Source organism: Lycorma delicatula, chromosome 5 (assembly GCF_047948215.1).
Source record: "Lycorma delicatula isolate Av1 chromosome 5, ASM4794821v1, whole genome shotgun sequence".
Taxonomy (NCBI): domain Eukaryota; kingdom Metazoa; phylum Arthropoda; class Insecta; order Hemiptera; family Fulgoridae; genus Lycorma; species Lycorma delicatula.
The window spans coordinates 168,888,112-168,913,317 of record NC_134459.1 but is presented as its reverse complement, the minus strand read 5'-3'; the positions used below and the strand labels follow the sequence as shown (position 1 = coordinate 168,913,317).

Genomic DNA, 25,206 nt, shown 5'->3' with positions numbered 1-25,206 from the left:
GAAAATAGACTGTAAATTAATCTCCGCTATAAAAAGTAGAATAAAAAAATCTGATGCGAACACCACGTTACTTCCTTGTACGCCTACTAAATTACATATACACATTTTTAAAAGTACATAAAATTTTATTTCACTAACAGCTTCTGATTTTTCATGATTTTTTTTATTTTTATTATTGAATTATTGTTTACTACAAAAGTTTTTACAATCACAGGTTAATAATTAATAAATCAATATATCTAAATAAAAAAAAAGTTAAAAAAGGAAATAAAGTCCGATTCGAACCGACGTTCCTTCCTCTTCTAAGATCCAAATATTTAATTAAAATTTTATTTGGCTATAACTCTGGAACCCTTAAAATATGTTCCACTTATGATATCTCGTTGAAAAGCTCTCAATGAGGGCTTACTACTACAGTTAAGGAAAAGTCCAAAATCCATTTTTTTATAGATTTTTTTTTTTGGACATTTTTGGTTCCGTCGATTGCAATCAAAAGGGGACGTGTAACTAACTAGATGTTACAACAGTCGTAAATATAAAATTTCTACATCCTACGGCTAATCGTTTTTGAGTTATTGAAGATACATTCGTACATATGTACAGTCACGCCAAAACTAGTTAAAGTGGATTCAGGGATGGTCAAAATGGATATTTCCGTTGAAATCTGGGAACCGAAATTTTTCGCGATCACAATACTTTTTCACTTCATACAAGGAGTAATAAAAAACAACACTAACAATAATTATAAAATAAATTAATAAATTTTATTACCGTAATTCATTCATTCATTCAATATCTTAGCAGATTTTAAAACAACTATTTTCCATACAAATAAATCGATCCTGAAAATACTATTGATTATCCATTATTTTTAACTTCCAAAATAACTTTTAGGTATTGTTTCAGAAAATGAAATGAATGACAATATTTTTTGCGTGTGAAAATGCCATGCCTGGCCGGGATTCAACCCCGGGACCTCCGGATGAAAGGCCGAGACGCTAATACTCGCTCCACAAAAGCCGATTATCCATTTAGTTTTCTAATGAGGAAGGGTGCATAACTGAGAGATTATGAACCATTTTTTCTCTTTTCCTTGATCAATTTTCATCATTAAAAATAAAAAAAAAACAAAACATTTTTACACAAGAGGTAATCAATTTTTGGACACCTAATAATAGCATTTCTAGACGCCCCTACAAGGGAAACTAGCTCACAGGGCCTAGCTACGTTGTTGTGCCGTAGGCATGCCTGCAGTTAGTAATAATATAAATGCATTACATAAAAATAAGTACTTTTTCATTGACTGGATATTTTTAGTCAATTTATCATCTAATAATATACTGGAAATATCTAGCCGAGAAATATCCTTCACATTAAAATTTTACGGCACGTGCAGCAGCTAGATTATCAACATTCAATTTTGAACACGGAGATTTACAGTTAACTCTCCTAATATCGAAAAGGAGGACATGCTGGAGGACACTTTTCGAGGAAGGACAGAACTTACAAAAGAAGGACTGTCCTCTCTAAAGGAGTACGATTTGTCACATTATTGTATAAGTAGTAAAGATTAAACAAAACACTTACATATATTTTGAGTCGCTGACTAAATATTTCCATACCAGAGATTAACTCAAAATTGATCCTATCTAATTTAATTTTTAGAAATCCGGATTTATTTTTTAGATGTATTATTTTATTTGTGTCCTTCGTCGTGTTAGTAACCATTATCTCTACTTCTTTTTACACTTTGAATGGGGTTACGAATGAATCGAAAAAACGTAGATTACGAATACTGCTGAAATATATCTTAAGAAGTTAGAGCTAAAATTTTTATATCGTAGCTATTTGTTAAGTCTTCATTTGAAATATTTATTGTGATCAATTATCTCATAAAACTAAACACTCTCAAGAGATATTGTAGCAAAATTTCCTATGACGTTTCTTTTAATTTCAGTCTGTTTAATAATCAGTCTAAAATGATTGTATTTTTCAAATTCAGTTATGTTATTTTCTTATAAGCAGATATTTTTTTTATTTGCTTCCCGTAAATTAGAAATGTGTACAGATTTAAATCTGGGGATCTCGAATGTCCAGTTGTTTTGAAATGAGCCTATTCCCGAAAAGTCACAGCAATAAAAAAATTTAAATCGTACTTTAGTAACTGAGATCCAGATACTTTAGAAGCACAATTACATTTGGAACCACCATCCGATAACTGGTATTTAAAAAAATCTTATATATAATTAAATTTAGAAACAGAATTTTCTGAAATAAATTGGGAATTTATTCTTATATATTATAGAATTTTTAATTGTATAAAAGTTAACAGAATTATTCATAATATATATCTATTAAAATAAAAACACAATTTTTGTTCGTATGCCAGTTTATTATAAATAAATGCCAATTATAATAAATTTGGATAAAAAATTTAAGCTAAAATAAAGTTCCAAAAATATCAAGACTTATAAGCATAGTACATAAATTAATTTTATCCAAAAAAACTTTTAGAAAAGTAGTACGAAGACGTTGCGAAAAAAAACAAACAAAAAGACAATTACACAAAGACGCGGACAAATATATTTTGACAAGGACATTAAACGAAGACAATTAGACATCACAAAAATTGGCATACTTGGCAGGAACTTGAATATAAATTTTAATTATTACCTTTTTAATTTTTATCCTTTTCGATTAAGATTCTTCAAGAATTCTCATCGCAATATATTCTAAATAAGCAATTAGACAGCCTATGTTGTAAGGAACATCACCATCCGGCGTTACTATAGTCCTTAGAAACTGAACGCAAGGATATGCTTCTACATCTGGAAAGTTTTCATTTTCTTTGTCTACTGCCATACTCATAAGTAAACCGAGCAAAATATTAAAATGTTCGGCAAGGTTTCCGTCTTGTGGAGGATTGATGCTTCTGGCCCATTCTCTATATCCGAACCAGGTCAGTAACTTATCACCGTCCGGTAATCCCGCCATAACATCATCGTCATCATATATCGGTATATTACACGGATCCTCTACACAATCGACTCCAAATGGATTTTCGACGTTAATTTTTGCACTACTCGGTTGGAAAGTGTACACAGCATTTTTTAAATCAAGATGAGGCATTTCAGCCGCCATACCTTTAGCTGCATTCGGTTTCGGTGGCGCCTTTGGTATTTTACGAGGATCAATGTAACCTTTTAAGAATCTTCCTGGACGAGGATTTACTCTCATAACTTTGATAACGGCTGATCCTCGAGCCAACTTTTCCTTCTTTGACATAGCATCCATTGCGAAATAATGAAAATAATTTACTTAAAATTTAAAAGAAATTGAAATCAAAAACTTTGAAAAAATTTAGAATTTACGAAAAAAATTTTCTTCTAATCGCTACACAAGTCAACGTACTACTGAAGTTCTTAGCAACCAAATTTTATTTGTTTTATTTTATACATAACAATAATGAAAATATTTCACTTAATTATATTGTTAATATCTATCAACAATTAAGAAGCTGTTTTATAAAATTCCATTTATAATTTGAATTTTAATAAAAATTACAAAAAAACGGAGTATGTTACATAAATAACTCGGATGTATCTGGATTCGAATCCTGATCGACAATGAAATTTTTCAGACGGCTAAAAAAATTTCATTTCTTATTTCCAACGCATGAGCTTTGAGTTTATGTAGTGAATCAATTACAAACGAATAAATGAAAACTTACTAGCACCAGGTACTTTTACGTATTACATACAGTATTAGCAAGTTGGTAAGCATCATTGAATCAAATAATATTTAAATTTCTACAAGAATAATTGTAATATTTTGTTTGAAACAAGACGCAAATCATACCCACAAAAATAACTTGCCTTACAAATAATACAAGAGCACATATCAAGGTTATGGGAAAATGTGAAAAATCTACTAACTAATATTAGAATCTGTAAGAATATGGACACAAATATAAATTATGTAAACTCTCTCTCTCTATCTCACTCTCTCTCTCTCTCTCTCTCTCTCTCTCTCTCTCTCTCTATATATATATATATATATATATATATATATATATATATATATATATTGTGATATTAAAATATGGAATCAGCTTCATGTTTCAAAATTGAGGGAGACTTGGAGACAGAAACAAGATTCACGTCATTATAAAATTACTACGTTATGGTGTGTTTCAAATTTCCCACCGAGTCAGTTTTATTTTTTTTAAATAGAATGATAGACATACGCTAGATGATTTTAATACAGAGTTTTACGAAAAATCGATAGATAAAACCGTTTCTTGAAGACGTCTTCGTCACCCTCGTCATCTTGCATTTCTTTGAGGTTTCAATAATCTTTGTCAATTCTATTTATTATGGAAGAGAATACTCAGGAGTTCCTTTCGGAGTTAGTGACGAAGAACTGTAAGGACACTTTGCAGAGGAAGAGTGATTGGTGGTCTCCCCAGGTAGCTGAGGCCAGGCTGAAGTGCATACGGGCTCGTAGGAGATTGCAGCGTGCTAACCGAAGGAGAACGGAGGAGATGGAGGAAGAACAGAGAGTAGTTAAGTTAATGTGAAGACGGTATAAAAGTGAGAAAATAAATAGCAAGAGAGAAAAGTGGAGAGCTCTATGCGATCAGTTAGATAAAGATGTGTGAGGAGATGCCTTTCGCATTGTTAGTGGAAAGTTTGGACGGAAGCTGCCGGCGCTATGATGATAAAGTGATACGATGCAGAGGTATTTGATGAAATTGTTTCCGATAAGGCAACATGAACAGGAAGAGGTAGAGGAAATTGCGGCTGTAGAAATTCCTCTTTTTACACAGGAGGAATTGTTTTGTGCTGTAATGAAAAAGAGCAAGAGGAAAAGTCCGGGCATGGATGATATTCCGGATAAGGTTGTGACGGTGACGGCAACGAAGTTCCCGATAGAAGTATTGTCGGCGTTCAATAAGGTTTTATCGGTTAGTGTTTTTCAGCGAGATTGGAAGACTGCAAAAGTTGCATTGCTGAAGAAGGCAGGAAGTAAAGTGGAAGACCCGAGTGGTTATAAACCACTGTGCCTCCTCAGCTGCATGGGGAAGCTTGCTCAGTGTTGGGGTGTTTGGGAATGTAGCCTACGATGGGGTGCTCCCCCTGTATTATCCAGAGGGCATGTACCCGACTGGTTTTGGCGATGATTTGTCTGGTTATATCGGCTAAAACAGAGAATGAATTGGTATTGAAGGGCAATGAAGCCATGCGGATGCTACATGCCTGGTTGGAGGAGAGAGGTTTTCATTTGGCCTTTGAGAAGACCCAGGTTGTGGTTATGGCAGGAAAGAGGCGGTTGGCTCCAATGAGTTTAGTAGTAGGAGGTGTCGAGATTGTGCCGGTAGACAGGGCAAAGTACCTTGGAGTCTGGCTCGATCATAAGAGATCTTTACAGCCTCATGTTGTGGGTGCGGTGTGCACCCTAATGAGCAGGATTGGCGTACCGAGTTTGGCAAAAAGGAGGCTATTGGCATCGGTGGCTCGGTCCGTCGTCATGTATGCGGTTCCGGCATGGAAACGAGCGTTGAAGAAGAAGAAGGCCCGGAACCAATTGTTAAGCCTTCAGAGGGCATTGGTTATTGGGGCAGTTAGGGCGTATCGTACAGTCTCGACCGAGGCGGCGTTGGTGTTAGCTGGGATGCCGCCGTGGGATCTTGTGGTGGACGAAATGGTGGAAAGAGCAAAAGGGCAATCGAAGAGTCAGGCGAAAGAGGGAAATGTTGGATAAGTGACAGCAAAGGTGGTCCAGAAATCAGGTGGGTAACTGGACGAGGAGGCTAATGCCGCAGATTAAGCCATGTACGGTCAGGAAACGTGGTGAAGTCAACTATGAATTGACGCAATTCTTGACTGGACTGGTTTTATTGTGTATGCATTATGTTTTAAGTATCCCCAAAAATAATGATCTAAATGAGACAAACCTGGAGACCTCGCAGGCCCATTCTATGCCTCCTGTACGATCTATCCAATGATCTAGAAACGTTTAATTTAAAATTTACCATAAATGTTGATATCGGAGCAGTGGTAATCCTAGATGGATTTAGACGCTCAAACTCAGTTCCCTGGAAAAGTAAAATCTTTGAATAAAAATCTATTGTAACCGTATTGTAGGGCTCCTTATTTTAGATGATAATCTTACAGCAGATTATTATTGTTAGCCAGCAAGAGTTTATCTAATCTGTAGGAAAATTACAGACAAAAATTGGATAACTTATTGGTTCAGAAAAATGGGGCGTCACTTCACTATTATCTAAGGGCACGGAAAATTTTAAATGAGACGGTTTTCACCATCGGTTTTATAGTAAAAACTTTACGTCAAAATTATGTATCACATGTTCACTTTCCTACCTAAAAAAAGAAGTTGATTCAATGAGATCGACACAAGAGGGTGGAAAAAGATTTCAAACATACCATATAGTAGTAATTTAACCCATATGTAGATCCGCACTTGTTTTTACCGCTAGTACCCCTCAGTTTTGAAATATAAAGACGTTTCCGTACATTAATATGTCATTCTGTATATATAAATAATTATGTGGTACATAATTTTTGCGATCCACTTTAAGAAGTTAAGGCACATCATTAAACAATCGATTTGAACAAATGAGGTCTCATTTTGTTCAAAATAAAAGGCTTAACATTTTTTTTTTAATAATAGTTAATTTGATAAAACCAATATTTACGGAGCTATTAATGAATAAATAAAAATTAAATAACCGCCATTTTAGAATTTTCAAGCTTATTTATTTTATTGAAAATGTTGGGTATATATGTTCCAAATAATATTAAAATATCGCAATCCAATTTTAAGGTATAAATTTATACTGAAAATATTTGCCAAAACGGCAGATTGGACATTTGTTCACATAAACCTTTTTTTTTATTTTGATGCAGTGAATCAGTCTCTTAACTTTTGCCAACACTTAAAGCTACTCATTCTACATATATATTTATATATTGGCTACATCCTATTCAAGACCGTAGCATAACTGGTAATTGGGCTAAACACGGATCAATAAACAGTAATCTATAAACAGTGATTTGGGCACAAATCACGGATCTATAAATATTTTAATATATAAAACTAATTCAAATTCACTGACAACATTAACACATAAATCCTTACGTTAAAATAATGGTGTAATTAAGTGGAATGAAGCAAAGTATGCTTGTTTAATTGAAATGAAAATGATGATTTTGTGATCTGTTTAAAAATTATTTTCAATTAATTCGGCAGTAGGCTTTTGCTTGAAACAAAGCGGTAGAAAATTGCTATAAGTAACTTTTCAGATTACCAAGTAAATATATGTATTAGTCAATTTAAAGCGGAATTATAAATTATATATAACTAATTATAAAATAACTAATTATAAAGTAGCTAACTGATCAATTTTTGCAAAATAATCTATAAATAAAAGGCAAAGTTTTATATATAATCTAAGCTGCAGTGTTAATGAATTCTGGCCAATTATTTTTTATTAGTTTTTTCCTGTAACTGAAAATTTTCATTTATTTCAGGATAATTTATATTATTTATATATAGACACAAGCCGATCAGGGATCACTTCGTAGCCCGACCGTCTAGCCAGGGGGCGGAATCCCTGGACCCTCGACTCGTTCGTATCCTAATGTTTGTTAGAATATCAAGTACTTACAGATATTTATTAAAGAAAAAAACAAAATTAGTAATTTACTTAATTATATTTCTGTTGCTATGGGGACGGAAATATAATGAAGTAAAATAATTAATAAATTTAAACATTTATATATATATATATATATATATATATATATATATATATATATATATATATATATATATGCATCGTTCTTATCAACAAGCATGGTACTTCTATACTTATTTATTTTTATAAAATTGTCTTCAATAGTTTTTTAACAAATAGTAGAATGAATAATAAGTATAATAAATGTTAATGTAAACAAATTTACTGTTTATAGTGCACAGTACAATTTATACAGTTGCAAGTTCAATTTTTTTCATCTGGATGGTAGAAGATATTTTCTGAACATTTTGATTTTTTTAATATTTAAAATAGGCTTAGATTAAGAAGGTGTGGCCTTCTTCACACCTTCGCCAACCCGACACTGCGGGATTCTGGGGGCCACCACTGCCACCCTGTAGTGGGGAACCAACTACCGCTTAGGGAAAGCTCGGTCGAACTTCAATGGCCGAGCCGCAACTCCCCGACTTCGCCGGAGACCAACTTCCTGACCCAACAGCTCTTATCAGAGCTAACGCCAAAAAAACGGCCCTTTTCAGAGCCACCACAAGGTTCTGAATTACGTGCTATCGAAGCCATTCGGCGACCAACGCACCATATGTTTTTTTTATATATAGACAAGGTATTTTTAATTGCATTATCCTGTTATACTTCAATTCAGGATTCCTTTTCCTATTCTGTATTTTTCTTTGAATCAATAATTATTTTTATGATTATAGAACGGATAGAAAACTAAAACTGGGAAAGTTTTCCTATGGAAATAAATAAGGAATAAATGATGCCAATTTCTGCACATCACAAAGTCCATTTATTCAAAAGACATACTCCTTTAATACTACTGATACCAATGCAAAGAAATGTAAAAAGCGCTGTAAATACAAATCAACACCTATGTAACAATGAGAATAAAGAAATAATTGAAATTGTTGGTCTGGTGCTACAAGAAGGACAGTATGGAAGCTTAGCAGGTGTAGAAAACACCAAGGAAGTTTGTATAGGTAAACGTGTCCCAGCCTGTTCCTTTGAAATGGATAGTCTTGTGTTTATGGTTGAAATGTTTAGAAACTTCCTGGAGGAACTATCCTCGGAGGGCACGAGAACGTCATTGAAGGCTGTGACGGTGGCCAACCAAACGTCGGTGGTGATGGAATCGAGGGCCGTCCAGACTGAAAACAGTGGTTCCATTTTGCGGTCAAGACTTGGCATGGACGTACGGTAAGCACTGAACGACGGGGTGGATGATGGAGATATTCTTCGGTTGATTCTGCGTCGATGGCCCAAGAAGACATTTGTAGGTACTGAAGTTCTTGAGAACGTTGTTGGTGCTGATGTACTGGGTGATGGTGTACTGGATGCCTGGGTGATGGAATTGGCCCAGGGTGCGGAAACTTGGGCTCATTCAAAGATGTTGGAGGAGATGCCCTGGGCGGGGTTGATGCTACCTGGCTCGCCTGCAGCGAGCCAGGTAGTTGCTGGTAGTGTTTGGGACGAGGACCTGGCTGGTGAAGCGGTACTAGTGGGTGGAATAAATATCGTGATAACAGTTGATTCTTCCGAGGAGCGGTTAGTCTCACATATCGTGGAGTTCGCCAGGTTAGCATTGGCCACAAATCCTAGGGTTTGTTAAAACCCTAGTATGGGAAATTAAAGGGTGTTATATTCAGCCACCTTATGAATGTATTGCTCCATCTTCTCCTGAGATTCGTTTATATGTAGAACATATCACATTTACAGAAATAATACAATTTTTATTATTATTCGTTGTTTAATATATGAAATCAAGCCGGTAAGAGTTTTTAACAAGTTTTTATGTTTTTGCTTATTATGGGGAACGCTTAAACATTGTTTATTTCTATTATTATATATGAATTGTTTATTACATATATTTAAAATGTATTTTTTTAAAGAAAATTCTAAATTATCGACAGATTTTGATAATAAAAATGTAGTGTCTAACTTTTTTTGATGTAAGCATTGTTTTGTTAAAAACAGTTTTATTTATATTACGACATTTTTTTCTTTGAGCAGAAGAAATGATATCTACGAGACTCTTACCGTACGGGTTACAATTTTATTGTAATTTTTTGGATAAATTTTACAGTTAAAATATTTATAAATAGGCTACAAATCAAATGAGTCTATTATTGCATAACTTGTCTTCATATTATATAAATACTAAAAAACGTTTGAAACTAATAACTCCAATAATTTTGTAATATTATAAGATACATAAACTATAGAAATACTCGTTTATCGGGTTAACAATAAGATAAGATTAAAAAATTTATTAACAAAAATTTCACAATACAATATTTTTAACTGGGGAGGTTCTTCTCCGTGTATTATGCCAGTAGAATACAGAGTCTTTTAATCTAACTCCAGCCATACTTGCTCTTTTAAAAATAGAATTAAAGAAAACTTCAGCGCAAGAATCCATTTACTGATGAAAGAAAACTAGAGTAGTTTACTTTACTTTTCAGGTGTTACTAAAATCAAATTACTACACTTTCAATAGTTATTTCAAGAGGAGGAGGGTTATTCTTATTTTTGCACCTCTTTGAACTAATTTTATAATAAGAAAGTTTATTGTCAATATGTTGAAAGTAATAAACCAGAACGGATATCGTTCTACTTTTGTTTATTTAGAAAACTGATGTGAACACCAGATGACTTCCTTGTACGCTTAATAAAGTACATATACACTTTATTTTTTTAAATGAAAAGTACATAAAATTTTTATTTCATTAATAACTTCTGATTTTTTTGTTTTATTGTTATTATTGAATTATTATTTATCGAAAATATTTTTTACAATCAGAGGTTAATAATTATTAATAAATCATATATTTAAATTAAAAAAAAGGAGATAAAGTCTTCTTAGAACTGATCTGCCTTTTCCTTCTAAGATCCAGATATTTCATTAACTAAAAATGCATTTATCTATAACTCGGGAACCAATAAAAATAAGTACCACTTATGATATATCGTTGAAAAGCTCAATAAGAGCTTATTATTGTAGTTAAGAAAAAGTCCAAAATCCAAATGTTTTTGGATTTTGGTCTTTTTTGGACACTTTTGGTTCAGTCGATTGCAATCAAAAGGGGAGGTGTAACTAGATGTTACAACAGTCCTAAATTCAGTATTTCAACAACCTACGGCTAATCGTTTGAGTTGTGAGATACATTTGCATGTACATACGTACGTACAGAGTTCATGACAAAACTAAAATGGATTCAGGGATGGTAAAAATTGATATTTTCGTTGAAATCTGGAAACCGGAATTTTTCGCGATCACAATACTTCCTTTATTTCATACGAGGAAGTAAAAGCGAAAAATTTTCATTTAGATTCATCCAAGTAAAACTTATGATCTCTACAAATTACATCGTTCATCTATATTTTTCTTTTATCGTAAAGTATATCCGAAATTTATGTCCATATTTTTTGTTTAAACATCATTCCAAAAAGGCTTACCAATTTTTAATTATTATTACAGGTTATTTTTATCTTCTCTCTGATTGAAAATTATTATATAAGAACTTCAAAAATATACTTTGATAGGCCGCTCTCTACATCGTTAGAAACATTTTTTATGATATTTTTTTTTCCCGAATATAGCGGTATTACAGGGGCGCCAGCATAGTTATAAAGGGAAAGTACAGCGAAAAGCTAAAATTCTCGGTGTTTGGATTTTTGTAAATGTTGACGTTTCAAGACCCTTTAAGCCAAAAAAAACAAAAAACTATAGAAACTTTTGGATGATATATTTTTTACTATTTTTTATCTATTGGCATCATTTTAATTAATATCTCTGGACTGGATGAACATAAATTCTTCGAAAATGGCTCAAACAATATCTATATAGGCTGCACTATTGAGATTAAATTTCGGATAAAATTAAAAGAGGAAGAGAAGTTTTCAAAATTTTAATTTTTGATTTTTGTACAGTCGTCGTAGAAAAAAATGAAGCATTAGTACTGTCGAAATAATATCTGTCTTGGTGTAGTACCTTGGTTAAGATAATATATGTATTTACCTCTGGTTCAAATAATAAATAAATATAGACATTTATCAGTTCAGTTAGATATGATCCTTTAGTATTTTAATGAATAATACAAGATTATGTATAAGTGTATATAAATGCTTTTATTGATCGCATAAAAGATACATTATTATATTTTGTAAGTTGAGTCCATGAAGATTGAAGATAGAAGAAGAATGACTGAACGGAACGGAACGCAAGGGTTTCGGAGGGTGCAATACCCTCCTACTTTTCGCAATGTACGGACTTCCTTCCTTTGCTGCTGGGTGATTCTACTATACTGGCGGGTTATTAAGAGGTGATGGCGTTGATTCGTTTGGTGAAGTTTGGATTGCGTTCCGATCCAGTGGTGGGTTTAAGCTGTAGGGACCCGACGGAACGATATGCTAATAAGCTTATTTTCCGTGACGCGCTCTCTTTCAGCCTAGAGTGGACTGAAATCCTGTGGTTAAGGGGTCGTCCTCTCTTAAGGAAAAGGCGCCGGAGGCGATTTGGGGCCTGTACTTGTTACATTTAATTTAATTTTATTTAGAAAATTAAAGAAAATGAGTTTGGTTGTATTGTTCTGAGATGTTGTGTCCCAGAGCTACCTCGGCCGGCAGGAAAGAGGGGTTGGGATGGTCGGTATGGTATTTGATATTTTGTTGTCGTGTCTGTATCTCATATCTTGTTGCTAATATTTTGGCTGAATGTAGTGCGGAGCCGGCTTATATAGTGTATACGGAGCCGCTGAATCGTCAGGAGCTGAGTGCATCCGAAAGGAGTTGCGTGAACTGTATGGAGCCGAGTGCAGCCGTCACCCGAATGTGAACTGATAAAAATACCTTTAAATATTAAGTCCTTCTTAAATAAATTTTTAATAACATGCACTTACTCCTGAACAAGTACCATAAAAGTATTTATTAAGTTATTTAAAATGTTAGTTTCAATTCGTGCAATATGTTCCAAAAATCCTGAATACTTTCCGAAACGAGTATTTAATTTTTAGTAGCTTATTTTTATCTATTCGTATTTTTTAAGAATATAGTTATTTTTAAAGTATTTGGGGTAAAAATAAACAACAATAATAAAAATGTCGCAAAACTTCCAAAAGTTACTCGTATTTTGGATCTTAGAAAGTACGTGAAACTCAATTAGATGTGAACAAAAGACTGAACAAAGAGTTGCAGTCTTACTGGAACTCTTTTTTTCATTGTATGTCATATATATATATATATATATATATATATATATATATACGTATATGCTCTACATATTTATGAACACAACATCACACTATCCGTTCGTCCATTTCCTATTACTTTGGATACGGTATGCTTAGTGGTTTTCAGAATAACCTAGCCATTTTTGAAAGTTATTTTATTTATACCATCTATGGTTGTTTAACAATTTGTTCTGCTATAGTTTCTAAATAAATTTAATAAAACATAACGATATATAGCTGTTATTAAAAATATTATTTTTTGAATATAGGGTAACATGTCAAAGAAGATTATAGTAAAAGGTAAACCAATATTTTGGGGTCAAAACTATTTACTTTTATCAGTATATATAAATTTCTATTTATATATTTTTCATTTTAAGTTATCTTATGTTTGAGAAGGAAGGAAGTGAGCACAAAGGTAAAAAGTTTCACTTCTGTTGTCTTAAGGGACATTGACAGACAACTTGTGTGACGCTACTTTCTCATGGCCACTAAAAGAGCCATGTGGGAAATCTTCAGGATATGACCTTTCTTTTCTTTATCAGCCTTAGAATTTTAAATGGGGTAAGTAAATTTTTATTATTTAATCATTTCTAAAATATATATATAGTATCCATTTTTTAAAATTATATCCAAATATGTTATACGTTTTATTTCCAGCAAACATTCAGTTTATTTTTATCACCATGTATACTAGCTTCCAATGTACGAATGAATAATTTATATATAGGGTGCTATAATATAACATATTTTATATATACATAGATGATATAACATCTGCTTACATTTATGAATGTTAGGTTCCATAACAGAACGGTTGTAGGCGACCTAATTTTTTATTTTATTTTACCATTTCTAACATATCTGAATATACATAAAATTTTCAAATGATTTTGAAATAATCTTTCTGAATAAATTGATTCATTGTTTAGTTTGAACAAAGGCTATAATTAATGTGAAAAATTCACAGAAACGTTTGTTGAGTAAGATAAAAAATGTTTATTATATATATATATATATATATATATATATATATATATATATACATACTAACATATTTTCAGTTCATTTTGTAATTTTTCAGACTTTTTTTTTTAAGGGGTTTTTGAAAAAAACTTTGTTTTATTTTTTTGTTTCATATGCGTGTTAGTTATCTATACAAGCGTGAATAATTTACGTAATTTTAATAAAGTAACTGAAAGAAAAATTACAAATATCATTGTTTCTCCCTTTACTATATTCATAAAATATTATTTTCTTTAACATTTCTAAATAATGACAAAACAAGCTTCTAAATATTTACAATAGAAATTAAAAAAAAAAAAAAATTCAAATTCTAGGCGAAACGATTCAACCAAATAGAATAGATAAAGAAGCATATAAAGTAACGATCGCCAAAATTTAAAAAGCCAAAGCCTTGAAAAAAATATGTATACAACAAAAACTTCATATCTAGGAACGGAAAGATTAGGAACTAAACCGCTCCGACAATTCCTGTGTGGTGCAAGATGCATAACACTAAATCACGAAGAAGCAGAGAAATTAGTGAGAAAGGATACTAAGAATCGTACTTGAATGAAGGAAAACGATGAGGATTGGAAAATAAGGAATTCTACCTCAAAACGGACAGACTCACAGACACATTACGAAAACGAAAATTAACTATTTATGGCCATTTAACAAGAATGAACCGCAACAGACTAATCGATTTAATTTTTGACAAATGCATCAAAGACGAAACTAAGTTTAGATGGTTTGACAAATCAAAGAAAATCTCAGAATTACCGGTATAAAACATACAGTTATACGGAAGAGAAAAGTATTAAAAAAGATTATACAAGACTGTGAAGGGATTCATTACAATGAAGGGAATGTAATAATAAGAAATTGTCAGAAGAGATATAGAAACAATGCAGCTTAAAAATGAACGATAGTTGGAAGTATAGGGAGGAGACCGACCAGAAAATAAATATTGTAATACTACAGTGACCGGTGACGATTCAAAAAATAATTCTAAAAAGAACGTTTTATTTTATTCTTCCAGATTCCTTCTCCCGTTGTTGGTTTTTCGTTTTAATCTTAATAATTAAAAAATTTCTTTTTGGCATGCTTGAAGGCGGAGGTAGATTTCACCGATGCAAAAAACAATTTCCACCTTAAAGGTAAGAAAAATTTAAATTTAATCAATACGACAATCGCTGCATGTAAAAAAAAGTTTCACATTTTTCATACACAAGCCCAATCTTCTTACAATTCCAGCAACATTTTGGCCATCCCTTGCCGTAAGTTAGTCATATCAAAAATTGTTTCAGACAAATGTTTTAGGTAATGTTTACAGGACTTACGACCACTTTAAACCGATTCGATTCTGTGCCTATTAATGAAGGTTTAATTTTGTTTCTCTTGAAACCCCATTTTTTTCCACCCTATCAACCAACGGTTGGTAATATCAAAAAAATTTATGAAAATAAGTTTTATGCCTTTATCCAAAAAATTAAAAAATAATTATGGAAAGGTATATAAATAGCTCTGGAGTTTCAGGTTTGATGTAGGATCACAAAAAAGGAATGTTGAAATTTTATTTATTGGACGGAGTCTCAACAAGCTATTGTTATCATTAATCCCGAGCTATTAAAAAACTCCTAGTGTTTGCTGCTGATATTAATTAAATCTTGCAACACTTGGCGTACTTTTGAAAGAAGGGAATATCACTGAGTATTTTTAGAAAGGTTTTTAAAAGTTTTTGCGACTTGAAAATGTGTGAAAATAAAGATGAAATTTGATACATTTTGAAATTTCATTACAAAAAACAGCAGAATGTAACTTGACTAGACTGCTAAAAAAACAAACTTTATTTTATGGATGTGACGCAGTATTATTAAGGTGGCCCAAAGCTGGTTAAAGCGTTTTCAATCTGAAAATTTTGATGTCAATGATGCTCCTCGCTCTGGTCAGTCAGAGACTGAAAGTTATGAAATCATAAAAAAAAAAATGAACAAGATCAGTACATAAGCAGCTGTTATGCAACGGTAATGAAATAAACATCGATAAAAGAACAAGTTTTAAACCGTTTCAAGAAGTTTGGATATAAAAATTCGGTATTTGTATGCCACATGAATTAATATTGAAAAGTTTAATGGATTAAATCCTATCCGCAAATCGATGTCGTTTTTGAAATTTCTCATTACGGATGACGAGAAATTAATCGCATATGACAATAATGAACAGAAATAATCATGTAAAAGCAAAATGAAAATCTGCAAAAAGTGGAAAATCTAGGAGTGATGCTAAGAAAAGAAATACTGTGTGTCTAGTGGGATCGGAAGGAATTTTTCACAATAAGATGGTGCCGTCCGGTCAAACACAGTAACTTTGAAACAAAACAAAACAAGGACAAGAACAACAACAAAAACATAATTTATAAAAAAAAAAAAAAACATTAACAAAAATAGAATAAAAGAGAAATCCAAGCTCTAGATCCCCTCAACAATCCTTTCCTTTGCTAAATACACTAAAAATCTTTCCACTATTGCCCCACCCAGCTCTACTATCAACAACTGAAAGGATTTCGCCAAGTATTAAATATAAAGCCACCAGAATTGATCGATAATAAAGATGCCGCTCTACATTATGACAGCGCCAGACCGCCACAGTTTTAGTGACCGGTTAAAACTTCAGAGAGCTTGGCCGGAAAATTTTGATTCCTGACCTTGCACCGTCACATTACCGTTTGTTTTGATCCCTATGAAACTTTCTTAACAGTATAAACGTGGCTTCAAAAGAGATCTGTAAAAATTACCTATCACAGTTTAAAGTCTAGAATAGTTTTAAATTGACGGGATCATGATTTTTACCTATAAAATGGGAAAACGTGGTCAAAAATATGCATATTTGATTTCATAAACGTCATTTGAAATATTAAAAAAAAAATCTTGTTTTATTATTGCATTAAAATACGAAGAAACGTTTTCACCAATCTATTACGTGATATATCCAATACGTTATTGTTAATCATCTTTTCAAGTACTTGATTTTATATTTCACGTAATGAATTTCAGAGAATTTTTTTGTTGTTTGTCTTTGGTTTAAGGACATTTAAAAAAAAAAAAATATTTTTACCAACTGTTCTATAACTTATAGTATTTTCTTGAGCAATCAATATTATTAAATTTCAAAAAAAAAAAACAAACTTAATCTATTTGCATACAAAATGTATAAATTTATCTCACTCCGTTTTGACGGGATAAATTATTAAACATGATTCCGGTGAAAATTAGTATATTAAGGAATAAAACAAATCTGATGTGGACACCACATGACTTCCTTGTACACCTACTAAATTATATAAACAAATTTTTGCTGAATTGAATTTAAACTTATTTCATTTGAAAGTGAGATACGATCCTCCATTTTTTAAAAAAAAAAGTGAACAGTTACACAACTGGTAAAATATTAGATTTTATTAATTTAAACAAATTTTATACAGTTATTATTCAACAATTTTACCTGAAATATTAAGTTCGAGTAAAAGTCCCTTTATTACCTTTAAATAAATGTAAGTCTTATATGTATATCTAATACCATGTTTTTTAAAATTATTATGAAGTAACCATCAACAAAATGAAAACAAAAACGAAACAAAAGGAATTTACAAAATTTTATAGCAATATTTATTTTCAAGCAGAGTGAAATCAATGCATAAATAAATATAATACGATTCTAAATTATAATTTTCAATTAATATAAATAATCAGATTGTTTCACTAAATCTGATGTGGACACCACAAGAATTCCTAGTATGCCAATTAAATTACATATACACATTTTTAGAAGTACATGAAATTTTGTTTCACTAATAACTGATTTTTTTTTCATATTTTTTTTTTATTACAATTGTAATGTTTTTTACAATCATAGATTAATAACTTTAATAAATCAGTATATTTAAATTAAAAAAAAAAAAGTTAAAAAAAAGGAGCTGAAGTCTGATTCGAACCGGTGTGCCTTGTCCTTGTAAGATCCGAATATTTCACTAGTTAAAATTTTATTTGGCTATAACTTCTGGACCGATGAAAATAAGTACCACTTATTTTTGAAAAAGTTCAAAATCCACATTTTTTTTGTGCTTCATATTTTTTGGACACCTTTGGTCCAGTCGATTGCAATCAAAAGTGGAGGTGCACAACTAGATGTTACAACAGTCCTAAATTCAAAATTTCAACATTCCAAACTCAAATTGAAACTTCAATTCCTTTACTGTGTACAAGGAAGTAATAAAATTAATTTCAAAATTTTTGATCATATTATTAAAAAATATTTTTTCCTCTTTTTTCTATGTTGATTACTGCTTATGTTTCTTAGCTTCAATCTTTTATTATATGTTGACGCGTTTCGAATTAGCTCCATTATCAAAATTTATTTTCCTAGTTTTAAATTTCTGTTAGTCTTTATATAAAATTTAGTCAACGCACCTCCCTTAATTTGACATCATTCCTTATCTGACCTTTTCTTGTTTATTTGTTATTAACGTTTATACTTTTCTTTTTTTTTTTTATTTAACTTTTTTTCTATTTTCAGTAGGTTTAGGTTCTTGATAAAGACATCCGCTTGATTGCTGATCTGTTCGTTTGTTACTTTTTAATCTGAAGATTTCTAAACATTTTTAAATGTTTATTCTTCTTCCTTTAATACAATTGTGAATTAATTTCATTGATTCTTCTACTTTCATTTGGGTATGAACTTCTTTTATTAAATGTGTTGCATAATTAGAATCTTGTTTTTCATTTTTAAAAGATGTGTTCGCTATATCTTAATTTTAATTTTCTTCTCGTCTGTCCAATATATGTTGCCATTTTATTTTGTGTATACCATTACCGTTATAAATATCTTTTTCTTCGATATTACTATTAAAATCTTTTTTGCGTATTACTTGTATTTATAACCATTTTTGTTTTATATTTACTAAAAAGAATTGGTTAATTTGGTAAATTTCTTTATCCGTGAATGTTAATTTACACCATTTTAAACATTTCTTTTTGGTTGTAGTTTTAATTTCATTTCTTCTAATTCTATTTTTATTCATTTTCTGATCATTTCTTTTTTATATCTGTTATTTTCTGCTGTATGAAAAATAGTGTTTTTAATGATAATTTATGTTGTCTATCTATCATGTATTTAAAAGCCACTAATTTATGCTATATTCGTAAGCTACCAAGTTATCTGTATAAGTTTCTTTTCTGTAAATTTAAAAATGTAGATTTTTTCTTTCTACTGTTAAGTCTAAAAAATTAATAGTTCCGTTTCTCACGGTTTTCTATCGTATATTTAATATTAGGGTGAAATTTGTTCGTTTCTTCCAAAATCTTTTCTTCATTACTGTTTATTTCTTTTTTAATTACTAACAGAATATCATCCACATACCTAATATATTCTAAGCGACTGTATTTTTCCATGATATCTACTACATTATCTTTTCTTTTCTCATTCTTATTTAATAAACAAAAATTTTAATTTAATAATATAATCAGTCATTACAAGTAATTATTCTGATTTTTCTAAAGCTTTAATATTTTTATTTTGTCTAGCAAATAATAGGAAATGAAAAAATTATTGTTGAATTTAAATCGGTAACAAAATTAAAGTAAGGACAAAATCATAGAAAATAGAGAATATATTGTAACGTGATCTCAAAAGATAAACCCATTAATAAGGTGTTATACATTCTATTTCATAGATGTATTATATTACTAAGTAAATAAACTTTGGAAATATGATCTTTTCTAAAACAAGGGACTGACGTTACTACATTTTCATCGAAAAACAGACATAAAACATCAAATTTTCTCCAGAAAGAATGATACAGGCGCTATTTTAATACATAAACAAAAATAATAATGATAAAAAATCAAATACAATAGTATCTCCGAAAGAAAATAATAGATTTACTCGCAGTTTATATATTTCGCTAAATTCTAGTATAATTTAATGATTTTAGATATGAAACCATAGTTTTACGCCTTAAAAAAAAATTACCAATAAACTACAATTATTAGAGGTTATAAAATAACCATAAAGCCGGCTAAATTAGTGTTTTTATTATTTTTTAATATAATTTAGTATTTCTTTATATTTTTATGAACAGAATTTATATCAAAATTTATAAAAAAAAATGTTTTCTTTAATTGTACAATTAGAAAAATTTACTCAACCATGGCTGAGTAAGTAGCGTCTTGCCATTTTGTGCGGGGGTCCCGGGTTCGAATCCTGATCGGCAAGTCATTTTTTCATACGCTACCAATCCCTCCGATCTAACGGAAAAATTACTTTTATAACTATTGCTTTGTATATCTTTCATTATATAATTATTTCATTGTAATGCTTCCAAACTAATACAATATAATACGTATTGAGAATTGGAAATATTCTATTAAATTTTTGAAAAATTTGTTTTAAATGAAATGAAAAAAATACTTTTTAAAGTCTTAAAATTTTTATTTTATTTTTAACACTCAGTACCTAATAAAAAAAGAAAACCACTAATTCGCAAACTGTTAGTTAAGCCTAGAAAAAATATATTATATGGTAAATACACCTTATTTGAATGATTAATGTAGTGTCATTATAATAGAAATGTTGAAGAGTATAATAAGATTTTTAATAACGTGATTTTCTAACTCAAATAATGTGACTCACCAATATTTAAATAATACTTAATATTTTTTCAATTAATTTTTTTCTTCAGTTTTTGTGTCACTTATAAGACATAAAAAAAGAAAATTTTTATATTTTATTCAAAATTTAAAGTTGAATATTATAAGACCTATATTTTTTCGCGGCAGCGGCATCAACCGAATGGTTATTATTCCAATCGAGAGGACTCGGGTTGGAGTCCTCAAACATATTTATCTCAGTGTAAATATGTTTGCAGGCATTCGACTGATCGATGAACATTTTTAAAAATAAGAGTTTAATGTGGAGACAACTTTTAAAATAATTCTTTAAAAAATAAATACCTTGTAATATAAAACACAAAAAAAAGAAACGTTATATTAAAAATATCGGAAACATTAGTAATTTAAAGGCAAATTCATAATAAAAAAAACTAAATCGAATACAAGAATATGCAAAAAGCAGCTAAAGAGAAAATGTTTGAACGAGGAAGTTAATCCGAAGACCAGAGTACTGCGATAGGTATCCTTTTTTTTATAGTTTTGCCAAATTATAAACATAAAATACTCCATATTATATTAATCAATTTTTTTAATAAATAGGGAAAAAATAAAAGTATAAATAGTCAGATCAAGAATAAAATTAAGTCTTGTTTAATATACACGATGTTAGACATCAAGATGGTAAAAATCTTGCTTAATATATTGAATAATTAACGCATTTATTTTAATTAACAGAAATCAGGAACCAAAGGAAAAGGGTATCAACGAGATAAAAAGTTAATAGAGGGTTAAAAAAAGAAACAGGACATTTGTATGTACATCTTTTTAAGGAATGAATAAAACAGAGAAGAGAGTTAATTAAAAAGGTTGTCTAATAGAAATTGTAGTAATAACATAATAGTGCAAGTCTTCATGTGAGTCGATTTAACGGTGGAGGGAGTCTTTGTTGAGATGCGTAGAATCTGTAGCGAGTACTGTAATCACTGAACCGTGTCAGCAGCGGATTGATTAGCGACTGAGGGGTAGAAGACATCAAGGTAGCTAGCTACTAGCTCAAGGAGCTAAATGCCATGCAAATGAAATTAGTGTTGCTGCACGAGAGATGTCATCGTATCTCTATCTCAATGCACTGAGCTATTTTATCTCCCTACCCTTCTGCCCTTTGACACAACACGATCCCCGACCTCGTTCTTCTCACCGACCCATTAAAATTACCCTCTAAAACCGACCTTTTACCTACACGAATGATACTGTGGCTGATAATGAATTCTCTTAAACTTTGGTACATCAACAAATCACTAGAAAGATCCTCGTCATATATTTAGAGTTTATCATTACTGACGTAATAAAAAAGAACAAGTAAAAAAAAACACATTCGAAAAATTAAGTTAAAAGGAAAAAAAATTATATATAGACGACATAGTATGGAAAGAGATAAATTATTTTTCTTTGTTTCTTTTCCCAAAATTAAATAAAATAAATACAACTAAAAACAAGTTAAACAACAATGGTCCCCCCAAAAAAAATATTTCATATATAAAAAAAATGTAAAATAGATAACAATAAACAAGGTGGTTCCCAAGACAATAAACATTATAAAAGAAACATTAACATACAAATCAAAATCAAAATCAAAAGAGAAATTCGTAGGGGAACTTTCACAACCATTTGAAATTAAATCTGGAGTAAGGCAAGGAGATGGACTGCCTCCAATCGTATTTAATTATGTCCTCGAAAAAGTTATAACAGAGTGGTTGAAAAACTTAAAAAAATTAAACGCACACGAAAACATAAAAATAGGCGCTAAAACTAGAATCACAAATATATATTGAAGGCCTATATGGCTTTCACAGACGATATTGTAAGTTTCGCAAGAGATACAAACGAGGCTAAAATCAAAATTCAAAAACTAAGCGAATGTGCAAGCAAAATTTGTCTTCAAATTTTTTATGAAAACACTAACTTGTTTTCCGATGACAAAGAGAACAGAAATCAAACCCTTCAAATTTTCGACAACAAAGAAATAAGTGGTGTTAAAAAATTTTAATATTTGGGAGAAATCATATCACCTAATATAATTGAAAAAAAAAAATGGGATGAAGAATAGTGAACGAAAAAATGGAAACTTTTATCATCTCACGAAGAATATTTACCATAAAAAATCCCTGCCGTATAACTTCAAATTGAAGCACTATAAAACTGTAATCCTACCAAAAGCACTGTCAGGGTAGAATATCTCTGAATTTTTTTCCAGAAAAAGAAATAGCAAAAGTAGAAAAATGAATTTTAAGAATAAATTATGGACCAAAATATGAAGGTGGAATTTGCATATTGGAAAGTGAAAAAGAAATTTACAAATATACAACAAAAAAAATAGGAGACTTAATCCAGAAAAGAAGATTACAGTTTTATCGACATTTATGTAGAATGCATAACTTAAGATTGACAAAACAAATATTTAATTTCTACATAAACAGAGCCACAAAGACAAACTTCTTTAAAGTAATATAAACAGATCTAAAAACATTTGTATGGATCTGTATAAAGATATAGATACATTTAGAAAAGTGATTCGAGAATCGATGTTTCCAGTGAACAAATTACCTTACCATGTTTCGTAGATAGCCTAAACGAGAAAATTTACATCTAAAGAAAAATTCCAGCAAAATTTAAGATTAGTTTCATAAAGAAGAACAGTGGATAAGCGGAAAGAAATGGATAAAGAAAAAGATTATCATCGGAGATACCGCAATAGGAGATAATCTAATCCACATAGAGAATAACTCAAGATCCTCTCCAAACCACGGGAATCTATGTCCTCACAGTCATTTGGAAGATCTAGATATCTTTATACAGGATACGAACAGCCTTCTTGATAAATTAATGTTTACCTTAACCTTATTGATAACCTTAATGATAAATTGATAACCAGCCCGTTAGCATATACATACACACAAACACCCACACACACACACACACACACACACACACACACACACACACACACACACACACATATATATATATATATATAAAAAATACAACGTCAGTAAAACACTGCACACGTTTCAGTTCGTTTTCAAACACTTTAACCAGTTAACGTACTGGAATGTCTCATTCTAATGCTGTTATTGCGGTTTTTATATCGTCCATCATGCGTGGTCTGTTGCGATACACTACTTGTTTCGCTGTCCCCCGTAGAAAGTAATCTAAGGGAGTCAGATCAAGCGATGTTGCAGGCCATAAATTCCTTGAAATGATTCTTCACCTTCACTTTTTTATATTTCGTAAAAAAAGTCACCGACCTGTTTGTTCGCTATGTGCGCTGTGGCGCAATCTTTTTGGAACCAACCGTGATTGATTTCCACTTTTGTAAACTGACTAATGAAGTTTGATAAAACAACAAAGTATGATTACTAATAACTGTATTTTCAAAAAAGGATTGGACCCACAATACGCGTTCTACTTACACCGATCCAGACTCCATTTTTTCGCTTCGTGTAAAAAATTGTTCGTGTAATTCATGCGGGTTAGTTGTTGACGACAGTCGTGCATTTAGTGAATTAATATACCCTCCCACATTAAAACACGTTTTATCGTGTTTAATGTAAAGTATACCTACGGAATTGTTTTCAATAAAACATTTAAACTATTCACAATAATTTAGCCTTTTGGCATGATTTGTAGGTCTCAGTTTTATTTAACACACATTACCTGTAGAGAAAAGTATCAGTTCTTTTCTTACAGCTTTATGTGTGCGGTATCAAGTCCGATATCTTGCTGCTCTGCTAACTTACACATTGATTTTGATGGACTTTCGGTCAGTCAAAGCATCCGAAATGTCAAACAGCTACTCTTCGTTTAATTTAGGTGGTCTTCCACTTCGATTAGCGTCTTCAAAAGAGCTTGTTGCCAGACATTTTTCAATAAAGATTTGAACTGCATTGTGGTGAAGAACAGGTGTATATGGAAACTTTTCAGGAAACTTGTGCTTTACTAAATCAGTACACTTGTCACCACGAACGACGTGTACAACGAGAAAATTGCGTTCTTCTACCGAAAGAACCATTATATTTCTTGCTAAATAAACTATTAATTTCGATAAACGAATCCAAACGAAGTACGTTCAATCACAGCCTAACAACTGACGTCTTACGTATCCACAGGGCAACGAACTTATATAATATATATATGTGTGTGTGTGTGTGTGCGCGTGGGTAAAACAATTTTAATTTTCATACCTTTTTCTCAAATAATATAGGTATATTTTTGATGAAGAAACAACCAATTCAATTTATTTATGAATATTTTGTATAATCTTTTATTGTTTGATACATAATTGGAATTATTTATTTGTTTGAAAATATAGTTTTATTTTAGTTATATATTTTACATGTATGTTTTTGTGTGTCTGTATATATATATATATATATATATATATATATATATATATATATATATATATATACGCGTATAGACACTATTATACAAATAAATATATATAATTTTTTAC

The 25,206-nt window shown here is 30.9% G+C and overlaps 2 protein-coding genes across 2 annotated transcripts in view; both read right to left on the bottom strand.

The window, feature by feature from the left end:
• LOC142325792 (neural cell adhesion molecule 1-like) overlaps positions 1-25,206 on the bottom strand; it is a 962,523-nt gene that overhangs the window by 556,257 nt on the left and 381,060 nt on the right. The window lies entirely within an intron of this gene.
• LOC142324585 (uncharacterized) lies at positions 2,698-3,294 on the bottom strand. Its single transcript, XM_075365430.1, has one exon. It carries the CDS (start codon positions 3,292-3,294, stop codon positions 2,698-2,700), a length of 597 nt encoding a protein of 198 aa, XP_075221545.1.